Source organism: Diadema setosum, chromosome 8, assembly GCF_964275005.1.
Source record: "Diadema setosum chromosome 8, eeDiaSeto1, whole genome shotgun sequence".
Taxonomy (NCBI): Eukaryota; Metazoa; Echinodermata; class Echinoidea; order Diadematoida; family Diadematidae; genus Diadema; species Diadema setosum.
In genome coordinates this window covers 15,882,208-15,910,079 of record NC_092692.1, presented here as the reverse complement: position 1 = coordinate 15,910,079, position 27,872 = coordinate 15,882,208, and the positions used below count along the sequence as shown (strand labels likewise).

Sequence of the window (27,872 nt, the reverse complement as noted above, 5' to 3'; positions counted from 1 at the left end):
CTTCTTTTCCAGTGTACCTCGTCCATAAATATTTATACATTGTGTGTCTCTATGAATTGTATTGTTCATGCAATAACAACCCACACACACGCACACTTACACACATACACGTAGACGCACACGCCCACACACACACACACACACACACACACACACACACACACAGAACATATCAAACCTAATGTCTCTGCTTAAAAAACACAAAAACAAACAAATTTGTGTATATTTTCCCCTGATTTTTGTGCATATTTAATGACTTAAAACCAGTTTCACCTATTTTTTTTTTTGGTCACAACAGGGTGCACAGTACAGGTAACGATGTTAATTTCTCCATCCAAATTACCCTCGAGCTTGATGGGTTTATTGAGAGATGACAGCATCAGTATTCACTATAAATTTAACATAATTGTTATTCATTGTCTGGAGCATGTTTCATTTTTCCACCATAGTTTGCCTGTTTCTCAGTTTTAAGTATATTTCAAAATATAATAAAAATCTCAAGTGGGAGCCCATACATAGAAAAGCCAATGGTCTCTGCTGCTGGCTCCTTATTGAGAGATGACAGCATCAGTATTCACTATAAATTTAATATAATTGTTATTCATTGTCTGGAGCATGTTTCATTTTTCCACCATAGTTTGCCTGTTTCTCAGTTTTAAGTATATTTCAAAATATAATAAAAATCTCAAGTGGGAGCCCATACATAGAAAAGCCAATGGTCTCTGCTGCTGGCTCCTCCATATCGTCCGCTGAGAACGATAAGGGCGTTAAGTTGCCACTAAACCCATAGTGTTCATGACCACTTAGCGCCCTTCTCATTCTCAACAGACGATATTCTCTCTTAGAATTCTATATTTTTTTCTCTCACTCTTTCTTGATGTGAAGAATCTCTTTTCTTTTCCTTTTTTTTTTTTTTTTTTGGGGGGGGGGGGGGACATTTGTAATCCAATTAATGTAATGTTCTCACCTTTGCTCTTCTTTGCATTTTAATGAGAATTTGGAAATAAATTAAATTAAATGAATGGGAATCAGGTGTTAAAAAGGGACGATACAGTTTCGGCCGAGATGGGGATACAGGTTTTCAACGTTTTTTGACGACAACTTTTTGAGATAATGAAAAACCTCATATAAATTATGAATGGGCTTATAATTCTACAAGGAATTCAAAGTTAATTTGATAACAGTTGTTTTTGTACTTGCTGAGATATTCAAAACCCAGCAATCCTGATAAAAGGTGGGACCCACCCTTTAATGAGATCACTTTCTTTTACTTTGTTTTTGAATACCTGAGCCACTTCAAAATTGATTTTTATCAAATGAACTTTGATTCCTCTTAGACTCTTATGCTCTTTAACATTTCTTTTTTTTTTACTTCATAAAGTGGTTTCTAAGTATCTTGCAAAAAGTTAAAGGCTGAATCCTCCTCAACCAATACTATACCATCCCTTTAACCAGCTCCTTGAAATCTGCAATAAAACAAATTAATCTGCAGTCACTCAATGCTGTTACAATCTATATGATAGTGGCTCCTGTGGAACTGAACATTATTGAACTTGAAGCAAATACGAGTCTTTCACCTCACATTGGTAGAATTGGGATTCACGTCTGATATAACAATGAATAAATAAGACTGGCATCAGACTGTTTTATTATGATAAGCTCTTTGCTTTAATATTATTTTCGTCCACAACGACCAAGAGTAAATATTGCAAATCCCGTCTCCTGTTTGTGACATCATTCATACAAGATGCATGATTCTGAGAAATTGAAATCCCACACTACACTAATACACCTCAGGTCTGGGCAACCCACGTTTGTACTGCTACAATAGAGCAAACATAATAATAAGAATGGTAAAGGACATTTATATTGCGCAGCTACTATAACAATACGCTCTACTGCCCATACACACATACCGCGGTATGTGTTTCTGAATATGCATTACTTTGATATTTTTCCTTCTAAAAGGAAAGAGAGATAATCTCCAACAAAACTGATATCTGATATCTTAAATAAATCCTTTCACTATTTCATTAATGCATACTTTCAACATTTTCACATCTCTGCCCCCAGATCTAACGCCAAGAAATAGACTGACACCAAGGGTGGTATTCTGAAATCCTTCCTAGGAAGAAATTTCTTCCTAAGTCAGGATTTCTTCCTCAGTGGTATTCTGAAAATCTTCCTAAGTTTCTTCATGAGTAGACTTAGGAAGAAACTTAGGAAGGGGGCGGGAATATGCAAATTTCTGACTTAGGAAGAAGTTGGTATTCTAGAATGCACTTAGGAAAGAATTTTAGGAAAATATTTAGGAAAGCTCCACCCCTGTCCTAAGTACGTTGTTAAGGATAGCAAACTGCAAGCATCGTGATAGGCGCGCTTGTCAGTCATTGCGCGCACATGTACTTTGATGCGCGAAATGAGCGTGAGAAAGGGGACATGCCACGCACTCGTGTATTTGACCCTACGTCATAGTAATATGCGATTGTCATTGGTTAGTTCCTTATGATACGGCATTTTGTATTGGCTTAGGAAAGGACGTGGGTGGGGATAAGGATGGCCTAATTTGCATTAAGAAGTGCCTAGGAAGAAATTTCAGAATACCAATTTTGTCTTTCCTAGGCACTTCCTAAGTTTCTGACTTAGGAAGAAACTTAGGAAGAAACTTAGGAAGATTTTCAGAATACCACCCCAAGTCTGTAAGAGAATGTTGTCTTCAAAACATGTCATGTCGATACAGTATAATCAAGTATATAAGTATACCACACCTTTAATAATGGCACATGTAAATCTCACAGGAGCTATAGATGTATGGATCTCACATGTTTGGATTTCACGATGGATTTAAAAAACACAAACATATGATGTCTTTGTGTTTACACAGACATCTAACTGGTTTGACTTGAATGGCTGCAGAGCAGAGAAAACAATGCAACTTTGGCAGATACCAGGGTAGACCAATCCACTGACTGAAGATGACAGCTCTTTATCATTAACATTTGAGGGGATAAAATGGTGCGATGCATAGTTGCATCACAAACTTGCGAGGTTCTAGTTTGAACACAAAAGTGCTTGACCTTTCACATAGATGTGATGGTGGATTGTACCTTTGCCATCAGAAAAAAAACCAACAACAACAACACCAAAGGCAAAAAGAGGAAGGCAGTAAGAGCTAACTTTTAAGTTTTTGGCATCTATAATGTTATCAAAAAACAAAAGTGTAGCACTGCATGGCTTAAAGTCATCAAAACATTACATTGAACATGGCTGATGACCTCTCATAAATTTAGCAGTCATGGATGCACAGGAACAAGAATAAGCAGCAACCAAATCATTCTCTGCAAAGTTCATGTTATTCAACAGAGACAATAGCTGTATTTTGAAACTAGCTATACTAAAAGGGTTTTGCACTGTAAATTCCATTGCAATAGGTACTACAGGTAATGAAACATTCTTGATGAGAAACCACTAAGTAGGTTTGTTCATGAACAATTGGTTGATACCAATAATCATCTCATATTCATGATTATGTCTTCAAGGAACGATAATGTTGTGATCATTTGTTTTACTTGGAGTTGACAATCATAATGCTACAAGGTAAGAGACAACTTAATAAAGAAAGTTAGTGATATACAGACACGTAAACATTATACGACAATAGACAGATCTACTCAAATGAAATGAGGGTTGCTTCTTGCGCTTGGTCTGGTTGTGGGGGTTGTTGGACTTGTTGCTGCTGCTGTGGCGGGGGTTGCATGCCTGGTGGTACCATCTGCATGCTGGGCGATCCCATCATCTGCTGCCCCTGTGGTGCATATTGCTGCTGTGGTTGCTGCTGTGGTGGGGCATACTGCCCCTGTTGCTGCTGTGGTGGCATCTGACCAGGGGGTGGTGGCATCTGACCAGGGGGCAGTGCACCAGTCATGGCTTGCATGTTGTATGGATTGCTAGGCGGCTGCTGCTGCGGCTGCTGCTGCTGTTGCTGTTGTGGCGGATGTGGTGGCTGTTGCTGCTGTGGATAGTCGAGTGATGACAGTGGCGAGTAGGCTTGGCTGGGGGGCATACTGGCCTGCTGTTGCTGCTGCATTGATGCCCCGTGTTGCTGCGGTGGCATGCTGGGAGGTGCGCCGTACTGCCCCGAGGGATACCCACCGCCACCCATTGGGGGCTGGTACGGCTGCTGCTGGGGTGGCACCTGTTGTTGCTGCTGGTGTGGAAGCTGGTAGCCTGCAGGTGCCTGGTTGTAGCCAAGTTGTGGTGTCTGTGTGGTGGGCTGGCCACCGTCCATCTGTGTGGTTACCGGTGGAGGGCCCCCGGGGTAGCCAGAAGGGGGAGGAGCCATACCATAAGGGGCGTGTGAAGGGGACCCATACTGAAAACACATGAAAGAATGACATCTCATTCACTACACTGATTATGTTGTCTACAATACAAGAAGACTCATACAGCTTGCATCAATTCACTTGCAGTGGTAGCTCTCGTAAAACTGCTAAAATTGACAAACCAGTAAATGCAGTGCCTTCGCCAACATGCACATACCAAGCAATGCACATACCAAGCAAGCAAGCAAGCAAACAAACAAACAAACAAACAAAAACTATAAAAGGGGAAAATTTAAAGTTGGTAGGGTGGATTTGGTACCTCAAATAAAAAGTTCTATATATGGTATATTCTGTCTCTTTTTCATTAAGTATTAACAATCTGTTTACGGAAATTTGATTACATTCAGAAGAGAATTCACAAAACTAGTATTAATCAAGTCCGTGGACAGTGCAAGTTTCAATTGCATTACAGACATGTATAACAGTGAATGCATGCTGACATTCCTACATGCAAAGTACAACTGTATGCCCTTTCATGCTTGTTCATGGACTAGATATAAACCATGAATTTGATTTAATCATGAATGTTCTCCTAAGTTCATTTTCATTAGGTTTTGGTTATTCCCCCTGCTGGAAACCTCATCAAGCATAGTAAAGCTAGAATAGAAATGAAGGCCAAGCTAGTACAACTGGGTTTAGGGGGACTAACTGATATCTATCTATTGACAGATAGTGTTAGATGTGCATGCTGATAACCACCTAAAGTACACCATTGTGATTTTGGTCATCACTCCTACAGTCTCAATATGAGCACAAGGCAATTATGGCTTCCCATCCCTGTGTGAGTGCATCTGGACAACTATCCCCCGAGCAAAAACCACATACCTCCCACCATAATTACCCCCTGACAACTAACCCTGGGACAATTACCCCCCATTACAATTGGTCCCAGGACAGTTGAATACCCCAAGGAAAAGTACCCCCAAATATCCCCATCTCTTTCAAGACAACTACATGTATGCACCTTGACAACTAATCCTCTTAAGACAATTACCTGTACCCCCTTTTTAAGAGAACAATTACATCCCCAACTATGTGGCAGTAATTGTTCTTGTGTGTCTGTATTGGTGGGGGGGGGGGGATTATTCTGGGGAGTAATTGTTCTTGTGGGGGGGGGGGTAGTTGTTGGGGGAGGGGAGAAGGGAGTAATAGTCCTCCAAATGATTGTCCTTGGGGGTAAGTCCTCTGGGTAGCTGTCAAGAGGGTAACTGTTCTACCATGGGGGTAGTTGTTCTAAAATCCTCTGTAAGCCATACCTGTGGTGGCTGCCCATACTGGCCAGGTGGTCCCTGCTGAACTCCACCTGCCCCCGGTACCATGCCTCCAGGTGGCATCATTCCAGGCTGGCCCATACCTACAAACAGCATGGACGGAGAAAACATATTACTCCCGTCAGCAAAACTCACAGAATAAGAGAACAGTTATCAAACACTGAGAAAGAAGCTAAAAATAGAGGGGATGGAAATACTCAAAACAGTACAGCTGCTATATGTTAAAGGCGACCTCTGGATGATTTTCAGACTTTTACATTTGAACAACTATAAATTAGTTTAACTGAGTACAGAGTTTCAGAATTTATCATGATTGGGATGAGGAATGAGAATGTTTTCTAAATTTATAACAAATTTTATGAACAAGGATGATGACATGGCAGCCTCACCATAAGAATGCATGAATTGGGGCTCAAGGAAGCAGAACAAAAGAAAAAGGCATGCATAGATTCTTCATGGGTGAACTTGTTGAGCAAGCGGTATTGTAATGGAATCACACTACTACATTTCTGAAATATGTGAGGCTCTGATGTCATCAACACCATTCAGTGTAATATGTATAAGATTTTCAGTTTATTGGTTTCTGTGCTCAAGGACCACAATAAATTCCATGAATCCATACATGGAGCTGTCAATTTACATGTATGTGCTACATGATGTGAAATTCTGAAAATCGTCTGGAATGCCCCTTTAATATGTTTCATGGATATAGTCCTTAGCATAACTCTAGTTTAACTCCTTCAGTCCCATGGGTAACATGCCTACATACAGTCACAGAGTGCCCACGAGATTTTAGGATGGCGAGCCTGAAAGGGTTACAAATGCACATGCAACACCTAACATATCTCAACTGGACCATTGAAAGCAGAGAAATAGAAACCTCGTGGACGTCTCTGCTTGATTTAGTCTTTACACTTAGATTTTATGAATGCACAAGGAATCCCTCCAGACTTCCAGATTGCATGCTTACACAAAGACTTTGCAGGAGCCACATACATTGTGAAATCTGTTCTTTCTTCTCTTCTTTTTTTTTTCCTAACCCTCTAACTCTACCATTCTCTCTCTTCACCTTTGATATATCACCAATAGTCCTCATAAAGTTTGATACCTTGAACTTGCAGGATGGAAAGCAGATAAGCATTAGCCGACTCTGAACGATACCAGCATTAATCCTTCCTGTGCTTTGTTCGCCAATTGGTACGCACCCTGGGGTGCTTTCTTCCCTGATTGGTACAGGCGTCTGGAAACTTATTGTCAATGATCATAGATTACCTATTAATTCCCCTGAGCCCTGTTGTGTCACCATAGCCTTGGACTGAGGCACACTGCGACACCTGAGTGGGCTTGCTAACTTTACTACAAGGTCAAGTTTGGAAGGATTTGAGAATGCTGGTGAAAAGGCTGGCAATCTAAGAAAGTGCCTCAGCATATAGAGGATTAAACTCCAACATGCTTGCATTCAACATGACTAGGAAGTTCTTTCACCATCGTACTAACAAAACACAAATGAGACAAGGTCTGGATAGACCAAAGGAGGCTGGGGACGTGGGCTTGGTGATGCCTTCCCCCAACTGGGTATGACACAGGGTAAGAGACTGGGCATAGCACCGCAGTGGGGGTAACGCACCTTGCTGCATGCCGTAGGTGTACTGGATCTGCCTCATCTGCTGCTGCTGTTTCTGCTGCTCCAGCCACATCTGCCTCTCTCGCTCCTTCTCCTGCATCCGTAGCAGGGCTTGCTGCTGCTGGAACTGAAGCATCTCCTGTTGAGAAGGAGGAACAGTACCAATGTGACCATCTGACCTCAATCTCTTGATCAGCTAAAAAATCAACAAAATTCTGTGGTCTGAATGCTGACAGAAAACTAACTTCATGGCTTAGTTGCCACTTTGAGGCAACCATAGAAATCTAGGAGATGTACAGATATATGCACATTGTGGTGTCACAAACAGCAAAATATAAGTCTACAACACAAGTACTCACAATGATGACTGAAAGTAATCATTTCACAGACCTTTCTCCATTTTAGTCCACCAATTGCAAACTAGCATATTTTAAAGGCAAAATGATTTCAGAAAACCATGGGCGTAGAAAGCTTATAATAACACAGATATTGCCAAACTGCATGATACACGTTTTTCTGGCTGGGCAACAAGAATGAAGGAAAAGATCACCTATGATTGCCAAACATTAAATTTGAGTCACCCAGGGTTATGTGAATCCACTAGTTTTGAGTACTGTTTTAATGTATTCAAACGCTCCCTACAACATAGCTTGTCCTTCACGCTTGGGGAAAAATAACATATAACCCCTGAAGTTGCTCTCCACGACTTGCCTGCTTCTTGCGTCTCATGATCTCCAGCTTCTGGGCCATCTGGATCTGGCGCTGGCGCTCCGCCTCCTCCGCCTCACGACGCAGCTTCTCCCGGTGCTCCTCCCGCAGTGCATCCAGGGCCTCTCGCGCATCTCGGATCTGGGCCAGCTTGTCTTGGAGGCCCTCCATTTGAGCTGGAAGACAAAAACCAGAAATAGGATGATATAGTATATTGTTGTTGTGGGTTTTTTTTTTGTAACATCAATGTGCATGCAGGTTTGCAGAAGTGCTCCAATGGAAAATGTGGTAAAACTTGCAGATGATGTAATGCAAAAAAAAAGAATTTCAGATTTTTTTTTTTCTGTTGGGAATGACTAAATCATCATAAGCATCTACACTAGAATAATTTAATGACCTGCCAAATTAATATCATGAAAAAACCCCAATGAAATATGGATGCTCAAAACCATAAATGAAAACACAGAAATTGAACTTTGATAACTTTTATCGATTGTCAAATTCTAATATCATTTCCACCACCAGTCAATCTCCATACTTCTCACTGTCATCTGTCAAGACTGCATCCTCTGCCTTTACCCCCATTTCTTCTTCCTTGTTATCATCACTGTTATCAACATGATCAATATCATAAAAACCACTTACCCATAATCACCACCATCATTATACTCAAAATCATCACCACCATCATCACTAATCATAATCACTACTTTATCACAGTCATCATCCTCCTCCTGATTACTAGCCTAACTAATCATTAGCATCACCTTCATCGTCAACATCAACATCATCATCAGCATTATCACAATCATCATCATCATCACCATCACCATCACCATCGCCATCATCATCAGCATCATCATCTCTTCACCTCTTTTCTCCTCCTTCTCCTGGAGGATCTTGATGAGCCTGGGGTGCATGCTGGAGAGAACTTGGAAGAGGCCCTGCACCGTGGTGTCGCTGGCAATGCTGCGACCACGGGAGGAGTCACTCTTCATGCGGTTGACGAGGACGTCGATGCTGCTCGACATGTTGCGCATGAACTCCTCGTATTCCGGTTCCACAGCTCCGTTCTGCGTTTCCTGTCATTTTACACGAGACATCAATCAGAGATACAGACAAGGAACACTCAAACATATTGATCATATGACTCTGCAATTATCATTGATACTGCAGTTATACCAATTCACAAAGAGTTGCAAATATTATGTACTGGAAATGTGCATCCCACTCATGCACAATTAACATGAAAGGCACACACTTTACTCCATCACTCTGCTTTGGAGTCCAACTTTTCATGGGGTTGGGTAGGACAAAATGTGGGAATTGGTAATTAAGAAGGAAAACAACATGAAAGTTTGATTTAAAAAAAAACAGATGTTTGGCTCTCCAGATCTTAATTCTACATGATACCGATACAGAGTTTGAACATCACCGTGCAAATTTTGCCACATTTCTAATCGAAATATTTGCAAAACTGCAAATAATTTAAACATTACCACTGGAATAGCCCAAGCTATACACACTGAAGCAGCCAACATATTTTCTTTACATCATCCTCTACACAATGACGTATCACAAAAAGTAATCTCAAGAATGAAATTTGCAGCATTTAGAGAGGATGATAAAATGTCTCTAAGTATTTTCTACTAGTGACATATATATCTGACATGAATCACATTCATTTGAAAGAACTATCAAGATATGAAGCTCTCCAAATGGCACATTTCTTCTTTGTCTGATCACAAATTGATTTCAATGACTGTGGTAATGTTACCTCAAAAGTCTTGACCTGAGCATACATGGGCTGGGACGAGGTGGATTGAGAAAGGGGTGGGGCCGTTGCTGGGACAACATCAGCCCCTCCCGTCGGGGCGGAGGGCATGGTGCCGCGGTTCTCCTCCTGCTTCTGCTCCCAGTAGGATCGGTTCAGGTAGCGGGCCAGCTGTGGAAGCGCAGAGGCAGAAGGCCACATCTCCATCAGTCAAATGTCACAAATTAGAGGCATACCGAATTTGCAACACACAAACTATACTACAGAAACTATCAAATTGGATATAGAGATCTTGTAGTGTTAGTCTATGTGAATGATCATAAACATTGACAAATGTATTATAGCAAAATTTTCAGAATTTGGAATTTCACTACCGGTAAATCATTTGATACCAAAGGAGTTTATAAACTTCTTTGGGGGAAAAAAGTGCACAGCAGAATCAATATTTTGTAACAAGCATGTACAGGGTCAGCAGAAAAAAAAAAAAATTGCATCTTTACAATTTAAAACTACAGATGAGGGTGTAATCTGTGATACTCTATGAAAAGGATGCAGTAAAAGAAAACAAGAGACCCGCGGGTCTAGCGCTCACCTGAGTATCGCAAGTTCACCTTTCACGCAGTCACTAATCTAAATTATTTACAGCTCTACCAAAATTTGACCAGGCATTCTCAAGTAGAAGATGAAACTGTACAATAAGGGCCCAAATTTTTTAAGATTCCTTAATTTGGGGGAATTGGGGCCCCCTGGGGCCCTCTGGGTGGGGCATGGTGCCCATTTTTATAAATTGAGATCCTGACCCCCTAGGGATGCTACCTGCCAAGTTTGACGAAAATACATCATGAGGTTTTCAGGAAGCAGATGAAAATGTACAATTCAGGTCCCCATTTGGACCTTCCCAACCAAACCACCCCCCCCCCCCCCCTGCCCCCAAGAGGGGCACCCCTTGATCTCCTATGAACAAACTTGAAAATACAGTCATTAATGTACTCACTCATAGCATTATCTTACCTCTATAACTTCTGATTCTAGAGAAGATTTTTAAAGATTCCTTCATTTTGGGGGTTTGGGCCCCCCTGGGGGCCCCCTGGGTGGGGCATGGTGCCCACTTTAACAAATTGAGTTCCTAACCCCCTAGGGATGCTACCTGCCAAGTTTGGTGAAAATGGGTCATGGGGTTCTCAAGAAGAAGATGAAAATGTACAATTTTGGCCCCATTAGAACCCTTCCCCACCCCCTCCCCTGGGTCCCAAGGGGGGCACCCCTGATTCGGCCATGAACAAACTGGAAACTACAGTCATCAATGGACAAACTCATAGTATTAACTTAGCTCTATCACTTCTGGTTCTGGAGAAGAAGATTTTTACAGATTCCTTAATTTGGGGGCATTTGGGCCCCCTGGGGGCCCCCTGGGTGGGGCATGGTGCCCATTTTAACAAATTGAGTTCCTAACCCCCTAGGGATGCTACCTGCCAAGTTTGATGAAAATTGGTGTTGGGGTTTTCAAGAAGAAGATGAAAATGTAAAAAGTTTACGCACGACGCACGCCGGACGCCGGACGCCGGACGCCGGACGAAGGGCGATCGCAATAGCTCACTTGAGCCTTTGGCTCAGGTGAGCTAATAAAGCCAGGCCTAAACTTCTCGCTAAAAATGCTACACCTACTAGAGGAATCTTAAATTAACAACAATACCAAGAAATCAATTTCTCTATTAGACTGGAAATCACCGAAATAATAAAGATACCTCAGGATCCAACTCCGGCTCAGGGGCTGGAGCAGAAGACACCTTAAAGGATAAAGAAAGAAAAGACAGAAAGACATGTTTTTTTTAAAATGACGTAACAGATCAACCTCAACGTATGGAATGATAATGATACAGCTTTTCCATGCCTCTGCTCAAGGAATTTAAGGGATATAATTACACTTCTCATGAGGAACGAAAAGTTTATATCACTCGACAAATTCGGGAACAAAATATTGCACACATAATGCAAAATACTGAGAAAGTGTTGTCGAGGTCATGTGACCCAGACAGTAGTTGAGGTCTCTATAGAATGTCACATCAGTTGATTTACAGACAATGCACTTGTCGGAACTGATATTATACTTGTGCCTTTACACTCCAAATTTTACTGATCAAATGATTTGCTCCGGCAAATCTCACGTAGGACTAATCCTGTACAATAACTTTTACTTCAGCATCATTTTTTCTTTCACAAGAATGACACAAAAGGTCTTCATCCAGCATCTATTTCTAACAGACAGTGCACGCCCACATTGGCAACATACTTCATTTTAGTCTGGCAATCCATATTGACCCAATGAGATTCTTCAATTTGCTATATTAACAGGTGAATTTTGTCATAAAGTGGTCGGAAAATCCTCTTATATCAAGATGATTTTGCTGGTCCTAAATCTTTATATTTTTCTGTTCACAAACCGCGTATAGTGAGAAACCTGATATAACAAGGTAATTGTCAAGGTTTTGGGGACCTCTTCATAACAAGGTTCCCTCTGTACATACTGTGTGACAGAGTTGTCAGTACATACATTCCCCTATCTAAGGTATGGCATGCAATACATACCCCAGTGTTGTAGGCTGGAGTAGGGCTCGACATGGGCGCAGAAGACACACTGGAACCAGACTTTCCTTTAATCTATTAAAAAACAAAAATATATAGAAACAGAAAATAACAATAGCAGTAACCGATCAAGTTTAAATGAATATCACAAAGACCATCATTCAGTCAACCCACATCACTTAACATGCAAAGGGGTCAACTGCACAGCACATTCAAGTTTATCTCATAGACCACAGCATTTGCTCTTTTGAAATTAAGTTCAGGTGCTAGTACTTGGTGTATCAGGGTAACAAGAGAATGTCAGCATCATACATACTGTACATGTACAAAGTAAATTATTATTTGCAGTGTCCTGTGGGAGTCTCATACAACATAGTTCAGGAAAGCTTAAATGATTATAGACATAGTAGTACCTGGTAGTCAAGTTACAAAAAGCTATTCACAGTCATAATGTAAGAGCACTTGAACACGTTTGATAAAGAAAGAACTTCCAGACATCAGCAAGAAATAGAAAATATATTTGAGGGGAATTTTAATTTAAAATGCAAGCAAATCAGGCGTGTACTGTATGTAACTTGACAAATGTTACTCAGACAACAATCTTATCTGCTTATGAAGCTTCATGGAAACTTGGGAGTGCTCATTAATAGGTATACAATTCTGAATTGTGTCCTAAAGGCCCTGCTTTCAGATTTGTGCATAAGGCTTTCAGCATGCAACATTTTGAACTGTGGAAGCTTGGAGGGCATGGGGAAAGAAAATAACTAACACTGTCCAAGGTTTCCTTCCTCCCCAACATTTAGTTGCAACCATCCACATACAAGCATGTAAACTGGTACCTCTATAATCATATGACTGTGGATCACTCTACCTCAAGTAGTGACCCTGGGCTTCCAATTTGCTGCATGCTGCAGACAATTGTGTACATTCAATGAACCACCATCATCTGTCCAAAGTCCAAGGCTCAAGAGTGCACCTTACACTACAGAAAACGGCATGTGATACTGACTCTCTCGCCAAGTCGCAAGCCATGTACTCATAGCTGTTTTGCTCTGATCAAACAAGTTTGTCCAAATATGCACTGCAGAGTTTTCAATCATGCCTGCAACAACGTCAAACCTCTTTCACTGAAATTACTTTCGATTTGCATTAAGAGGATGCGGCAAGGAGTAAATATTTCAAAAGCAAACAATATTGTGGGCAAAGTTCACTTTCTGAACATATAATGGCAGAGTTTAAAAACTAAAAAAAAAAAAGGACAAACTACAACGTATGAAGTCTGCTTTGGTTAAGCACAGATTCAACAAATCTCATTTTGGGGAACTAGATGTAATTGCCATATCAATTATAACAAAGGAATAAAATGATTATCATAATGCATCACAACTTTCATAATTTCTTATTCAGACTGGTGTTGCACTATGGTATGCTTCTTTTAATTATTTGGGGGGGGGGGGGGGGATTGTTGTTTCAATCTTTTGTGTGTCCGGGAAGTTCTTATGACTGAAAGTATGAATATTCAGGGATATCCTACAGCTGTACCTGTCAAATTTTTGAAAACCAAGACGAAACCAAGTTCATGTATTCGCAAATCAGTGAAAATATTGACTCTGATCTCAATGTGCATTCAACATACACATATACATTTCTCCTTTCATTACTGTACTCCCCGATCTCTAATTCAAGCACTCACAAAATTGTAGGGAAGTCCTAATTAACACATACACACAAAAAAAAAAACTAGATATATCGCTACGGCGACTGATATGCCTCCGCCATAATGCATGGTTCTCCTAATAGGTCTATAGTACAATGTCTTGACAATGTGTGATGACAGTTTCACACAACTGGCAAAATATTAAAATGACAGGTTTGCCACAAATGTGCTGAATGTTCACTTTCCTAGAACTAGGTTCAATTGGATGAATGATTAAAATGTCAGAGTGCAGGTATTTGGGGAACTGATGATTTTTACTTGACTTTTGACCCTTTTTTAAGTTTATGCATTGAGTAATTTTCAAGGTATTGAGAAAAATTATGATTTCAGTATCAAATGGGAAAATAGCATTATCTAAACCTGGCCTTTGACCTTTGACCTCACATTTCAAAAAAGAATCACCGTTAGGTTGAACATGCATAAATATGTAAGTTTCATGACCTTTTGACCTTTGACCTTTTGGCAAGGAACTTCCCCAAAAATATATATTGGGTAATACATGCCATACATCAAGTTTTAAAAAAAAAAAACCTTCAGGCATATTGCATTTTAAGGAATGTAGTGATATTTTGAGGAGTTGACCTTGACCTTTGACCCCCTGACCTTTGACCCATGACCCCCCACCTTCCCTAGATAATCACTGCCCATCGGTACAAGCATATATACTAAGTTCCATGAAGATACCTTGAACCATTTGCGAGATATGGAGAAAAACATGAAATTTCAAATTTTTTTTTTCCACAAAATAACCTGTGACCTTTGACCTTTGACCCTGTGACCCTAAAATCCACACAAAGTATTATCCCCCAAGGATATACCCTCATACCAAGTTTGATGTAAAACCACCACACAGTTCTTGAGATATCGACAAAAACACGGACGGACGGACGGACGGACGGACGGACGACCCGAAAACATAATGCCTCCGGCCACTTCGTTGCGGAGGCATAAAAACCAACAACATAAAGTTGCTAAGAATTAGACTTGCTAAATATATGGCATATACCGAAGAGAGAGCGAGATAGAGGGTGAGAGAGAGAGAGAGAGAGAGAGAGTGCGCTTACCAGATGCTTGTTCTGGGCCTCGTCCAGAGAGAGGGCCATGGCTAGCTGGAGCTCCTCCTCCTCTTGCAAGTCCAAATCATTGCGCTGGGGAGGGAGCTATGGTGAGAGAGAGAGAGAGAAAAAGGAGCATAGGTCAAAGGTTGTGGTGTAATACTTTTTCCCCCATCCCTTAAGGGGCAACAGCACTCAACTGTACACCACACAAAAGTATCACTGTAGCTGTCAATCAGGAATTGATGAGTTGAAATTTCAAGTCAAGACAATCAATGTCAGCAGGTCATAGCAATTCAATGACTGGTCTAGGTAACACCGGTGCAGAAATTGACACTTTTTCCCCCATCTGTTTTATTGCAGCCTTAAAATGCTTAAGTATTGAAAGGAATTACAGTTAAAGGTCCAGTTTACCTTTGGGAGCAGTGATTTCAAACATTTTTAAAATATCACATTTGATGCATATGAGTAGGTCTGTTATATCACAAAACATCAGACCATATAAAATTTTGTCAGTAAAGCCTAAAATGTAAGGAGATATCAGTGTTTTTCTCAATAAACCGTAACTGTAGACGGTTTAGTCTGGAAACATTTTATTATAACTGTTGTTATTATTTTGTGTGTGTAATGACACTTAACATCGATTATATGGATTCAAATTTTTACAGTGGTTGTTACTATCCCTAACTCACATTTTAGAACTATTTTAAAGCACTAGTGCTGGGTTTTTGTTGCATCTGCAAATGGTAAATCATGCCTTTAAACTCACATAAGTCGATCTTCTCGGGACTGAGCAAAACACATCGACTTAGGCGATTTTCGACTTGTGCGTAAGTTGAAAACAATCGACTTAACAACAGTTACACCACACGTACATTATGACACAAATGTACATGTATGTTGTCTACTCTGGAGCCGAGAGCTGGAGAGGTGTGCCGCAGCATGGGTCGCCTGGCAGGGCGGCGGCTAACTTTGCATGGACAGTGCATTAGTATTGGCACAGGTCCGATTACTTTACACCCTTGTTAAACCTTGGGGAAGTGAATATGAACGATATTTGAGCAGTGATTGATTCCAGTTTACCATACCGTGGGTTGAAATGCGTGTAGAGGTGTAATTCTGATTTACCCGCGCCCGTAACGTTCCCCCTACTTTCCGCTTTGAAAATTCAGCAGCTTCATCCATCCACTGCACAGCGCAGACTGCAAACATACACAGACTATACACAGCCCAGTCGCTGTACGCACAGTCGCTGTACGTACGTAGCCCTAGCGCGACAGGACTGTACCAGCGGACCTCCAAACATGAAGAGAGTTCAACAATCACATACGATCGCTTTGAATTTTGATACTTTAGATCATTTTTTTGTCACCTGTCTGGTCGGGCTAGTTCTTATGCAAACAAAAACTGGCGTCTCGTGATTTTGACAGTGATTTATTGCACAATAAAATCTCATTCGACTTAGGCACAGTGAATTTAATGGTTTTTCCGTGAAAGTGTTCTTGAAATTTCATCGACTCAGGCGAGTATTCGACTTACAAAATTTGACTTGTGAGTGAATTAATACACGTAAGTCAATGGGAAAAAATCGCGACTTTTTAAAATCATCGACTTGCGCGATTATTCGACATATGCGATGTCGACTTAGGCGAGTTTAACTGTAGGAGTAAAATCTAAGGACATAGTTCTTTTTTTTTGCTATTGTTCTTTCTCTCTGTTAGTTACTCATGAAAAATCTGTTTTTCAAGCAACTGAATATCTGAAAATAAGAACGACCTAGGTCCATTAGAGAAAATTTCGAAAAAATAGAAATAAATAGATGACTTTGTAAAGTTTTTAGTTTTTTCTTTCAGTTATTGGAACGTTATATACGTGTATACAAACTTGCATGTAAAACAGTCACTTGACTGATTATCTATCTTTTCATGACTTCATAAAGGGTCTCCAAAGACAATAGCCAAATTTGGACTTGGGTTGTTTTTATATTCACGTATTCAATTGTAGTCAATGCCTCATTCTCAGAACAGGATGCTTTTGTTTGTTTGTTTTTATTAGAATAGCATGGAACGTAAGAGGGATGCAGCAATTTCACAAGTGGTTCACTCAAACCATACTCGGACTTCCCTGAATGAATTCCACATAAATTGACCAAAGCAACAACAGCAACAACAAAAACAACAACAAAACACATCACAAAACAAAATGAAACGACAACGGTGATCTATCACTTGGTCTACTCCCACTTCGTCCAATAGCCATCTAGTCTCAACCCATATGGTCTAATTCCATTTCGTCTACAACCAGTTCGTCTAATGACCATTTAGTCCAATTGACACTCAGCCTCATTACCAGTTGGTCTACTTCCATATGGGCTATGCCCATTTTGTCTATGATACAGTTTATTAGACAAAATAGGAAAATAATCCAAGGAGACAAAATTGCAGTTAGACCATCTCGTTATTAGACAAAATGATAATTAGCTAAACTGGACATTATACCAAGTGAGGATTGGACCAAATGGGCATTACTCGAAATTGATAGTAGACCAAATGAATTTAGCTATAGTGGAGTTAGATGAAGTGGAAAGTAGACTATCTGATATCAAACCAAGTGGCAATAAACCACGACTACAAACAAAACTTCCGCACAAAATTGTCAGTTTACCTGAGATTGCTGAGAGAGGGGGCTGTTCAGGTATTCGTCAGGGAGGTCACTCTCCTTGTTACCTGGCTTGGCGCCACTGCTTCCTCCGCTCCCTCCGCTCCCTCCGCTCCCTCCGCTCCCAGCTTTCCTGAAACCAGGAAAAGAGATCACCAGAGAGAAATATTTCAGATTCATACTCATATTGACACAACAAGAATTTCTTGTCTTCCCTAATTTCTGTCTTCATGTCATGTTGATTTATTGGCAATTATCATTACAAAATGAGTAGGAAAAAGTAACAGAAACACTTTTCTTTTCATTTCATCTACTGTCCATAAAATGGAAAATCTCCATGATCAAATAAAAAACCTAATAAAAATCTAAAATAAAACCTTCAAATCTTGCATTCATACGTGTATGAGTCATTTACGAACAATAGTTTTGGTACAAATCAATATCACTGCAGTATATTCATCTAACACTATGAGACATGCGTGTATATCACCTTTAACAACAAATGAGAACCTAGTGTCTCATTGATTCATGAGTTAAATCAAGCAAATCTTTGCGGGACATCATGTTTTTCAATCCTTCTCTTCATCTCTATCCATTCATTCTCCTCCCATCTTCTGTTCCAAATGTCACAAAAAGCCATTCAATCTAGGACCTCTTTCTCGTTCCCTTTCTCATATCACAAAACATGCATGTCTGTTCCATGTACTCCATAAAATTATCAATATATTATGGCATAACTCAATACATTTCACTATGTACCAGTACAATACTACTACACCACAACTCTGGAATTTAAAAAACAAACAAACAAACAAACAAACAAACAAACTCTAAGACACAATACATGTACTTACAAAATACACCACAGTGCACCATTCTAGACAATATCAAACAAATTACACACATCTCAGTTAACACCATACACATACACCAGGGAATAATTTTCCTGGTATCGCATCGCAATTCGCTATGCATTTTTATACTACTGCTACACAAATTAACTTTTGTGTAGCAGTTTTTTTCCATAGAAGTGTACAGAATACTATTTAAAATAATATTCATCAGCTGAAATTGCTAATCAAATTTGAGTCGGAAAATTATTCCCTGTACACTACACATCAACGTACACCAGAGCACCCTTATCGCACACCAGAAACCAGACCACACACTGATCTGAATACAGCCTTGATCATGGACATGTATCATACCCCTGGAGCTTGTCATGGCAGGTGTCACAGACCCGCACCGGCTTCTCGATACCAAACTTGGGGATAGTGCAGGATTTGGAGGAGCATTTCCCACAAAACACCTGGCCACAGTGACGGCAGTGATGCTGACAGGAACAATGCAAACAGAGAGCAATAAACAAACCGTAGAAATTGGTTATGGCTGACCATAGGTTAAAACATTTGTTTGTACTGTACTTTACGGTGAATTTTTAATACAAGTCTTATAAAGATTTGATGTCCTCCTGTTATGGCATGTTAGTCAAATATATATTCCACAAATATGCAAATTTCAGTTCATTTCAGTTTTCCTACATGCATTTCACACAAAGAGAGAGTAAGGAACTGCAACTTTTTATTTCTCTTTACAGAAACCAAAAAGTACACCCTCTGGTTCATCCATTTGTTTATTCTTTCAGTCATTTGTTTTCATATTCAATCTGACAAGAGGGCTGGATGGCCCATGTTCAGCTCTACTAGCTGGTCCTCCATGGTGTTATGGTAGTTTGCAGGCACAAACCCTTGTTGGTCATAAAGGAGTCTGCACCAAGACTACTACATGCACCAGTGATGGCACTGCAGCCTCTTGTTTGGAGAAGCTACAGTACAGGGCCTATGGGAAAGTGCCAGCGGTGCATGTAGTAGTCTTGGCGCAGACCCCCTTTATACAACCAACAACTGGAAGGCTTTGTGCCTGCAAACTAGGGTTATGGAGTCTTGCTCATTAACGAGCAGATAAAATGCAGCCAACCACACACTCACCTGTCTCTGCATCAGTCCAAACTCTGTCCGACAGGTGTAGCAACGCTCCCCCTCCACCCAGTCTGGGGCCTGTAGGTGAGGTGCAGAGAAGGGCATGGGCAGAAGTGAACACCTTTATATTGTCTAGGGTCAACCCCCCAAGTGAAAGGAAAAGCACAAGCAAAAGTGAGCAACATATTGTCTGGGGCCTGTATGCCAGGTGTAAAGAAAATCTCAAGCAAAGGTTAACACCAAATTGTTTGATGATAGAGAAATTAAAAGCAAAAGCAATAGTGAACACCATATTGTCTGAAAATAGAGAAATTAAAAGCATGAGCAAAAGTGAATGCCATATTGTCTGGGGCCTACAAACCGTGTGTAGTGAAAAGCTTGAGCACAATTGAACATCATACTGGGGCCTACACGCCAGGTGTAGAAAAAATGCATGAGCCAAAGAAAACACCACAGAGGAGAAATGACTGGCAATTCATTAGAAGGAAACCTCCTTCTTACCAGGATGATGTTCTTATATTGAGCTTGTGAGCACAGGAACAGGGTGGATAGATACATAAACATTCATTAAAAAGAAGATCCTGCTTTTTTGTGACAGAGATGAGCAGTGTGAGATCATCGATTTTCCAGAAATGGACTTCAATAATTATGATATATGCAAGCTGTTACATACCTTTCAGTGTGTACAATTGCTAATGGAGAATTTCTAAAACTTTGAGAGAACTTGATATGGTATGGTTTAAAATTTGGTGGTTATGTGTACAGTCACTTGTAATAGGTGCTGACTAAATCTAGATTCATTAGGAAGGAACAGCCATTAACGTATGCTCCATCAACTTCCAAGGAGAAAATCTTTATTAAAAAAAATGAAAAATAAAAAAAAGACTTGAAACAAATACAAAAGACACAAGGCTACCTTCAAAGTGTCCTAAATGATCTAAGAAATGGTGAGTTTGGTCAGCATTCTAGGGGAACTTCACAAATACCTCAACTGACCACTGTTTGCAAGTTTAAAAAAAAAAAGAAAAAAAAAAGAAGAAGAGATATTCTGCTTGTGTACACATATGTACATGTTATATCTACTGGACATCCCAGTCAAGCTTTGAGTAGCTTAAAACGATGCACTCATATTAATGTATATGACACAGGAATGATTATTCCATGTACAAACCAATATGTATATGTATGCATTTTGTGAGTAAATTAATTAAAGACATGCATATAAAAGAAAAATAGCATCATATCACAAATGAGATTTTCTGAATTGCCCTCACCTTCTCAGCCACAAACATGGCATCACTTTCTTTCAGCTGAGGGAATGTGTGACCTGTAATGCAAAACAAGAAGGCATAGATTTGGTAAAGAGACAGACCACTAGCCATACAAGAGAATGACTTAAGTTAAATATTCCTTCTCACCATTTGATCCTTGTGAATAAATTGTTGTCTGCATTCATAACATCTTGTTTGGACAAATTTGCTTTTCCAGGTGACATGAATAAACTGAAATCATAAATTCTGATCCTGTTCAAAGCATGTCAAGGAGGAAAATAAAGACAAGTAACAGTTTATCAACACTATATTTGATATCTAATATGCTAATTCCAAAATCCATTGCATGTATATCATGAATTGTTTACAGAGGTAACACAAATATCATATTTTTTAGTAACAAAGAATAGATAATCCAAGGAATATTCCTGCAAATATCTAATTAATTTCTTTTCAAAAACAAAGTTCTTTTCACCTGGCAGGCAAGCAATATATAAACCGCACGAGAAATTCAGCAATTTTCTCTTTTCCTTTGATCGATCTTAGTAGCACTGCCATTCTGATAACATCTGACTCTTGCCTTCACTTGGCTGAAGGTAGCATACATTTTTCCATTTCTCTGATGAAGTTTAAAAGACTGCTATTCACGACATTGTCCTTTCAATATTAGCTGTACAACAACTGTCTACCTTCTGCCTTCAGCTGACTAAAGGTATCACAGACTATCTTCAGACTGGGTTCATTCCTGAAGGCATGGGCCCAGGCCTGGAGTAGCTCCAGGGTCTTGGATTTCACAGCTTCATTGGAAGACTGGAAGAAGAAGAAAAATATAGAAACATATCTGAACGTATCAAAACAATAATCATAATAACAATGATAAAAAAAGATAATAAAAGAAATAATCATCATAATCATATTCGGTACTGCAACCACACTCATTACTTCATGGAAAATATAACAACAAGAATAAGACATCTGACAGGACATCTTTGCATCTTTATGCAGTGCTCTCAATGTTTCACAACCCTTTCTTGGAAGCATTCTTACTTGGATGCGACCACTTGAAGAACACATGCTAAATCTAGCTCTACTCCAATATTCAACATCCTCACGAATACCCAACCACAAAGCTTGGTGGAGAAAAGCATTGCGGCTACCAAGTCTTTTTAAAAAAGCAACAACAACAACAACAGCACCCAAGCAGCATTTAAAACCTCTGGGTATTCACAGAAAACATAGTGTATGATCCTGGACAGAAATTCTGCAAAAGTTGAAAATAAATGACCATTGGATAACTATTACTCACACTTGCCAGTTCCTTCATATCGTCCATAAACTGGGGCGTGGCGACCTCCTCGTGGATACCAGTACCACAGTTCTTCACACAAGACTCCAGCACCTGATAGGTATAAACAAGGTCCAAAGAGTGTGAGAATGTACTCCTTGCTTGCCTGGCTGAATCTCGCATCACTTTCAAAACATGGATGTCAAAAGGCACAGGAGAGAATCATTCTGACACTGGCATGTTTGTGATTTGATTGATAAATTTGCTATAGATTTGGGTTTAGCTGAACAAAGATTACAGAACAAAAGTAATCTTGCATTTTGGCATCTCAAGCTATTGTTCTTTCATTAATACACTGTAGGTTACACTAAAGCAAAACATACCAAATGGCTTCAACCTTCTGCCTGTAATATTATGTTCAGTGAGGAATCATTTGAGCAGTACTTTAATTTGTGTCAGGCTATAATTCAAGACTTAATTTGTAAGAATGAGTATCATGATCCTTTCTGTTTTTGTGATAGTGGCATTCTGCTCTTGTCAAGGACAACCACTGATAATCAACTGGCTTATAAAGATTTTATTCATTTATTCAAGTATATGGTGCAATGTGCCTGGTTGACATAGTTTGCCGACTATTGCTAGTTGCTGGTGGCAAGGAACAAGGGGTCAGCATCATTCGCCCATTTTCTGGATGGTGTGTGGTTGGATGGGGGGGGGGGGGGGGGGAGAGACCACTTCACCGGGTTGGCACCCTGCTCTTTGAAATGAATGAATGAAGTGGGATCTTTTATGTGCGTGAGTCGTGGATAACTCACACATGGGACCACCATTTAACATCCGAGGGACAAAAGAGTTCCATTGTCTATGAGGAGACTGAAGCTGTATTAGCTGTTATTTTCAAAAAGGTTTAATTTTTGCAAATTTCACGAATCACAGTTGGATCGCAAAATCAACAACACGTGAAAATGCCACCATGCGCTAGCCTAACGATTTATTTACGTTAGCCTTGGCGTCAATTCGCGAAAACAACATCTCACAAAAATGTTTACGACCTCCTCATTTGTAAAAAAAATATCTGCATGCGAAAATAACAGCTTGTACAGTAAAAGATTGCATAAAATGATGATGGTTTACCTGCAGGGCATACAGAGTCACTCTTGGATTCTTGTCAAACATTTTCTTCCTCATGTTAGCCAATGCATACTTGGGTCTGTTTCATAAGCAATGGGAGAGAATGCAGTTGAATATCAAAAGCAATAGAAATATTCATTCTTCAAACAAGTACAACAAAACAAATCAGCTACTATGAAATCATCTGTCCAATGACCTACATCTACTAGTAACTACAGAATTCTGTCTTCTCTGTTCGCGCCCTATTTACGTACCAGTAAAACTTAGTCCACGATGCTTGAAGTAAGACACTGACATGGAAATTACTTGAATGTTGTTTCCTTACAATGAGGAATATCAACATCTAATGACACAAAACATAATTTCCCTTGAAAATTGAAAAAAAAAAAATGAAATTGAAAATCATTCAAGTTAATTTCTTTTAATAGGGTTTATGAAAAAAGAAAACAGCACTGTCTGCAGAGATACAATGTACAAAATCTGTAGCAGTGTGCCTGACAGGAAAATTAAGCAAAGTTATTTCAAACTGATTTAATCAAGGATCTAGAATTAACAAACATGATTGTATTGTATGGTATTTTTTTAAACTGCACAGTATACAAAAGTAGTACATGTGGTCACTTTGTTTTGCAGTGATGGATTAGTCACTTGAAAAATTGCATTGTACAATAACTCCTGATTCTTTTGGACCATATCAATGCAAATCAAACTACTCCATTTGCACTAGATGTTCCCTGTCATGTCAGATCTGCTCATAAAGCCATTGTTTTGTTTTGGTTTTTGTGAGGGGGTGTGCGATTTTTTTACTGCACTGTTTCATTGAGAAGCTGCATTACCACTTTGTGCATGATCATCTAACAGCTGCAAGGCATGTTATTGCAACTTATCGCAGCAGGGATAATCTCACTCAAATACAAGTCTCTCCTAACCCTAACAACCCAATATGATTCACCAATGGACCATACTGTAATTTTGTATTTTCAACCGTGCACATAATTTTCTGTGGACTTTTCTTACGTGACATCCTTCTGTCTGATGGCATCGCAGATCTGCAGCGTGGCCTCCCAGTCTGGTTCAAGAAGCAAATGACTTGTTGCCTTCTCTGCAATTAGACACATAGAGTAGATGGTAAAAGCTGCAAATCAGACCTTTAATGAACGTATTCAGTCAAACAGACATTCAGAGTCTACTGTATTTCAAAATTGTGCATTGCATTAAGCTGACTTGTTGCACAAGCAAAGAACTCTAGCATTGCTGTATTTGGCAGAAATAATTTCTATTTCACCATCATCATCCAGGTGATATATATTCCACATGCATCACTACAAATACAATGTATGACAATCTAGAAAGATTCATTCATTGAAAAAAAAATATGTCCTTCCCCCAAAGTGAAAAATCTCTGTGTGGGCGGGAAGAGCTATAAGCCAAAAGGTACAAATGTGTTTGAATTTGGTAATTTACTATGTTAGACACAATTACACCAACATGATGGTGTATGATGTAGAGAGTGCTCGAAAGACAGGTCGAGCACCAAAAGGTGGGTAGGTTCCACTTCCAGATTGAATGTTGCAGACAAGTAGGAGTGACAAGCTGGGGGTGTTTCACAAAGTCAAACTTAATTTAAGATTGACTAGATCTAAGGTAAAATATGGTATGCCACTGCACTGGTTTACCTGCTCAATTTCATTAGCCTAAATCACCACCCACTTCAAACTGTTAATGTTTAAATTACAGAATAATTCTATTGGTCTAGAGGTATCTATTGATCGAGTATTGTTATTTACAACATGTAACATTAGATCTAACGCGTTAACGGTTAAACATTTAACATTATTTTATTTTTTGTATTAGAATCTAGACCACTCTAGAATCTAGACATTCTATCAATGCCCATGGCTACAACTTACAGGGCGCTAGTGTACTTTCGCACCTGTTTGTCAAACGACCTCCAAACATGCACAAACTCACCCTGGTTATTCAGAAACCTATAATACTTCCATCTGAGTCTCCAAAGTCGAATATACGTTAAGTTTTTACACTTTTAGCGTTTACAAGTGTCGGAAAATCATTGGAAAATCTTGATCGCTATTCACTGGAATTGCTGCCCTGCATAGCTCTGCTCTGTACACAAGCACAATGAATGTAGCGACACAGCGGCTTTTTCTATGGTGTCGTTGAAAAGCTAAAATTTGGGGGTTTTTTTTCCTTGTCCTCGGCCAAGTCTTCCGTTAGCGGTTGTATCTTCATGGCGGCGGTTGAATGAGCGCATGCACGAGTGTATGCTGTCACTTATATCTGTTCTCTTTCTTTTCTCTCTTTTCTTCTTTTATTTTCAGGTAGAATGTATTCCCCCTTCCTTCCTAGCAATCATTTCTTTGTGATTTTTCTCTTCTCTATCTTTCTCAATTTCCTTTTTAACTCAACTGTATGCCCTACTTTCTGCCTGTTTTTTTGTTTCCTTCATGGGTTGTTTTTCCCTCCAACTACGAGGGCCTTTCCTCTCTATCCTCTCCAATCTTTTTCTTACATGTCGTTCTAATAATTCTTTTTTCCACTTTATTTTCTTTTCAATCTGTATATTTTCTTTCTTGTCTTCATATTCATCTTTGCTCTCATCCAGGTTTATTTCATCTTTGTTTTCAATTTGTATTTCTTTGTAGTAATTGCTTTCCTCTTTTCTTTTAATGAACTCTCCATTTTGTAAACCTTTCGTTTTATTTTTTGTGGGTTTAACTTTTTGATACACTAGCCTGCTAGTGTATCTTTTCTTTTATTTCCTTTCCCCCTTTTCCTAGACTTTCCCTTATATTCTTCACCCTTGTCTTACCACATTTTCACAATCTTCTTTCATTCACACCAAATAACATACACACACACACACACAACTTTTTTGTCTTTGTCAATCTTTTATTTTTCTTTCTTTTTCATATAAACATTAATATACAAATTATTTCATTGCAAAATAACACTGATACTAGTATACTAAATTATAGCAACATAAATTCTACATTGTCAATATCAAATAAAAAATTCTTGATTTACCTTAATTCAACATCATGGTAAATTAAGGTAAATCAAGAATTTTGTATTCATAAAACAAAACACACACACAAACACACACACAATATGAACAACCCCAATCCTAAATCGCTATGCCGCGACTCGGTAGAAGCCAAGAGAAAGGTGGAAAAGTATTATCTTTTTAAAGACACCATAGAAAAACTTGCCATGGTCACTATACACTGTGAGATAGCTACATTCAGATTAATCGTGGTGCTCGCTGCTGCGTTGCCGTGTGTTTTGTACATGGTGCAACGCAGTTATCGCCGAGCGAGAAGCTGCGATCGAGATTATTCCGAGAAGTATATAAGTGACAAAATGGTGAAAATTCCATTTCTACTGGACTTGAATCTCACTCAGATGCAAGTATTTAGGTTACTGAATAACTAGGGTGAGTTTGTGCATGTTTAGAGGTCATTTGACAAACAGGTGCGAAAGTACACTAGCGCCACTTATTGACCGATTCGGGTTCGTTGAGGGCAGCAGACATTTTACGGCACAGGGCGCAGCCATAGTGGGTGTATCAGCCGACCCCCCCTGCTCTCCCCCACCCCGGGGCAACATGTTTACACACACTTGTAACAAAGGTTCGCGCACTCAGTACGAGACGCCTATTGGCTAAAGCAGTTTTTCATTCTGCGCGCGTGCTAATGTAGGGAGAGGGGTGGGGGAGTGCGGAGGGGGGGGGGGGGGTCAGCTGATACACCCACTATGGCTGCGCCCATGCCAAAAATACACATAGCGCGTCACAGAATCGGTCAATAGTTATACAAGTAAACTTTACAATAGTGAATAGATCCTATTCCTACATGAAAAAAAAAAGTCTCGAAAATCTTCATTTGAATCATTCATATTCACATTGGTGCATGGTGTGTGTCTTCAAAGTTGAGCAACATTGAAGACACACACCAATACTAACATTAGGCAATACTAACCACACAGCATTAATAGCATAATCTTTAGTAAATCTTAAATTTTACGTAGGGTAGGCCTACCAAACTATAATATGAGGAGGTATAGGTGGCCTAGCATAATATATGATCACTGATGATGATAGGTACCATTGCATTGCCTATATGATGATTACTGAATAAATTACTATAATACCGGTAGAAATACTACATTAGACGATTAGACTAGAGTCTACAGAGAATTACATTGTTACGCACCTCAGCTACACTTTACGGCTACCAGTAGATCTAAACTAGATCTAGATCTATAGAATAGGCTGTCTAACTTGTTACATGCCTTACATGGGTTAACATGGTATTTTGGTAGTTTACATCAACATGACCAGCTGATGATCAACATGGTTCTAAATTGCTTACCGACATTGCGGTCGTAAGTGCTCTTAGCTGATGACCCAAACAT

At 39.6% G+C, this 27,872-nt stretch overlaps 1 protein-coding gene across 1 annotated transcript; it reads right to left on the bottom strand.

The window, feature by feature from the left end:
- Nucleotides 1-237: 237 nt before the first annotated feature.
- Nucleotides 238-27,872, bottom strand: LOC140232094 (hepatocyte growth factor-regulated tyrosine kinase substrate-like). Its single transcript, XM_072312245.1, has 18 exons — nucleotides 27,830-27,872; nucleotides 24,456-24,540; nucleotides 23,442-23,517; nucleotides 22,329-22,421; nucleotides 21,712-21,832; nucleotides 21,026-21,078; nucleotides 19,761-19,829; nucleotides 18,981-19,105; nucleotides 17,779-17,875; nucleotides 15,124-15,219; nucleotides 12,346-12,417; nucleotides 11,505-11,546; nucleotides 9,763-9,930; nucleotides 8,857-9,067; nucleotides 7,989-8,161; nucleotides 7,281-7,416; nucleotides 5,639-5,736; nucleotides 238-4,372 (listed from the first exon to the last, which is right to left on the bottom strand). The coding sequence occupies exons 1-18, from the start codon at nucleotides 27,870-27,872 to the stop codon at nucleotides 3,668-3,670; spliced, it is 2,463 nt and encodes an 820-aa protein (XP_072168346.1). The 3' UTR covers nucleotides 238-3,667.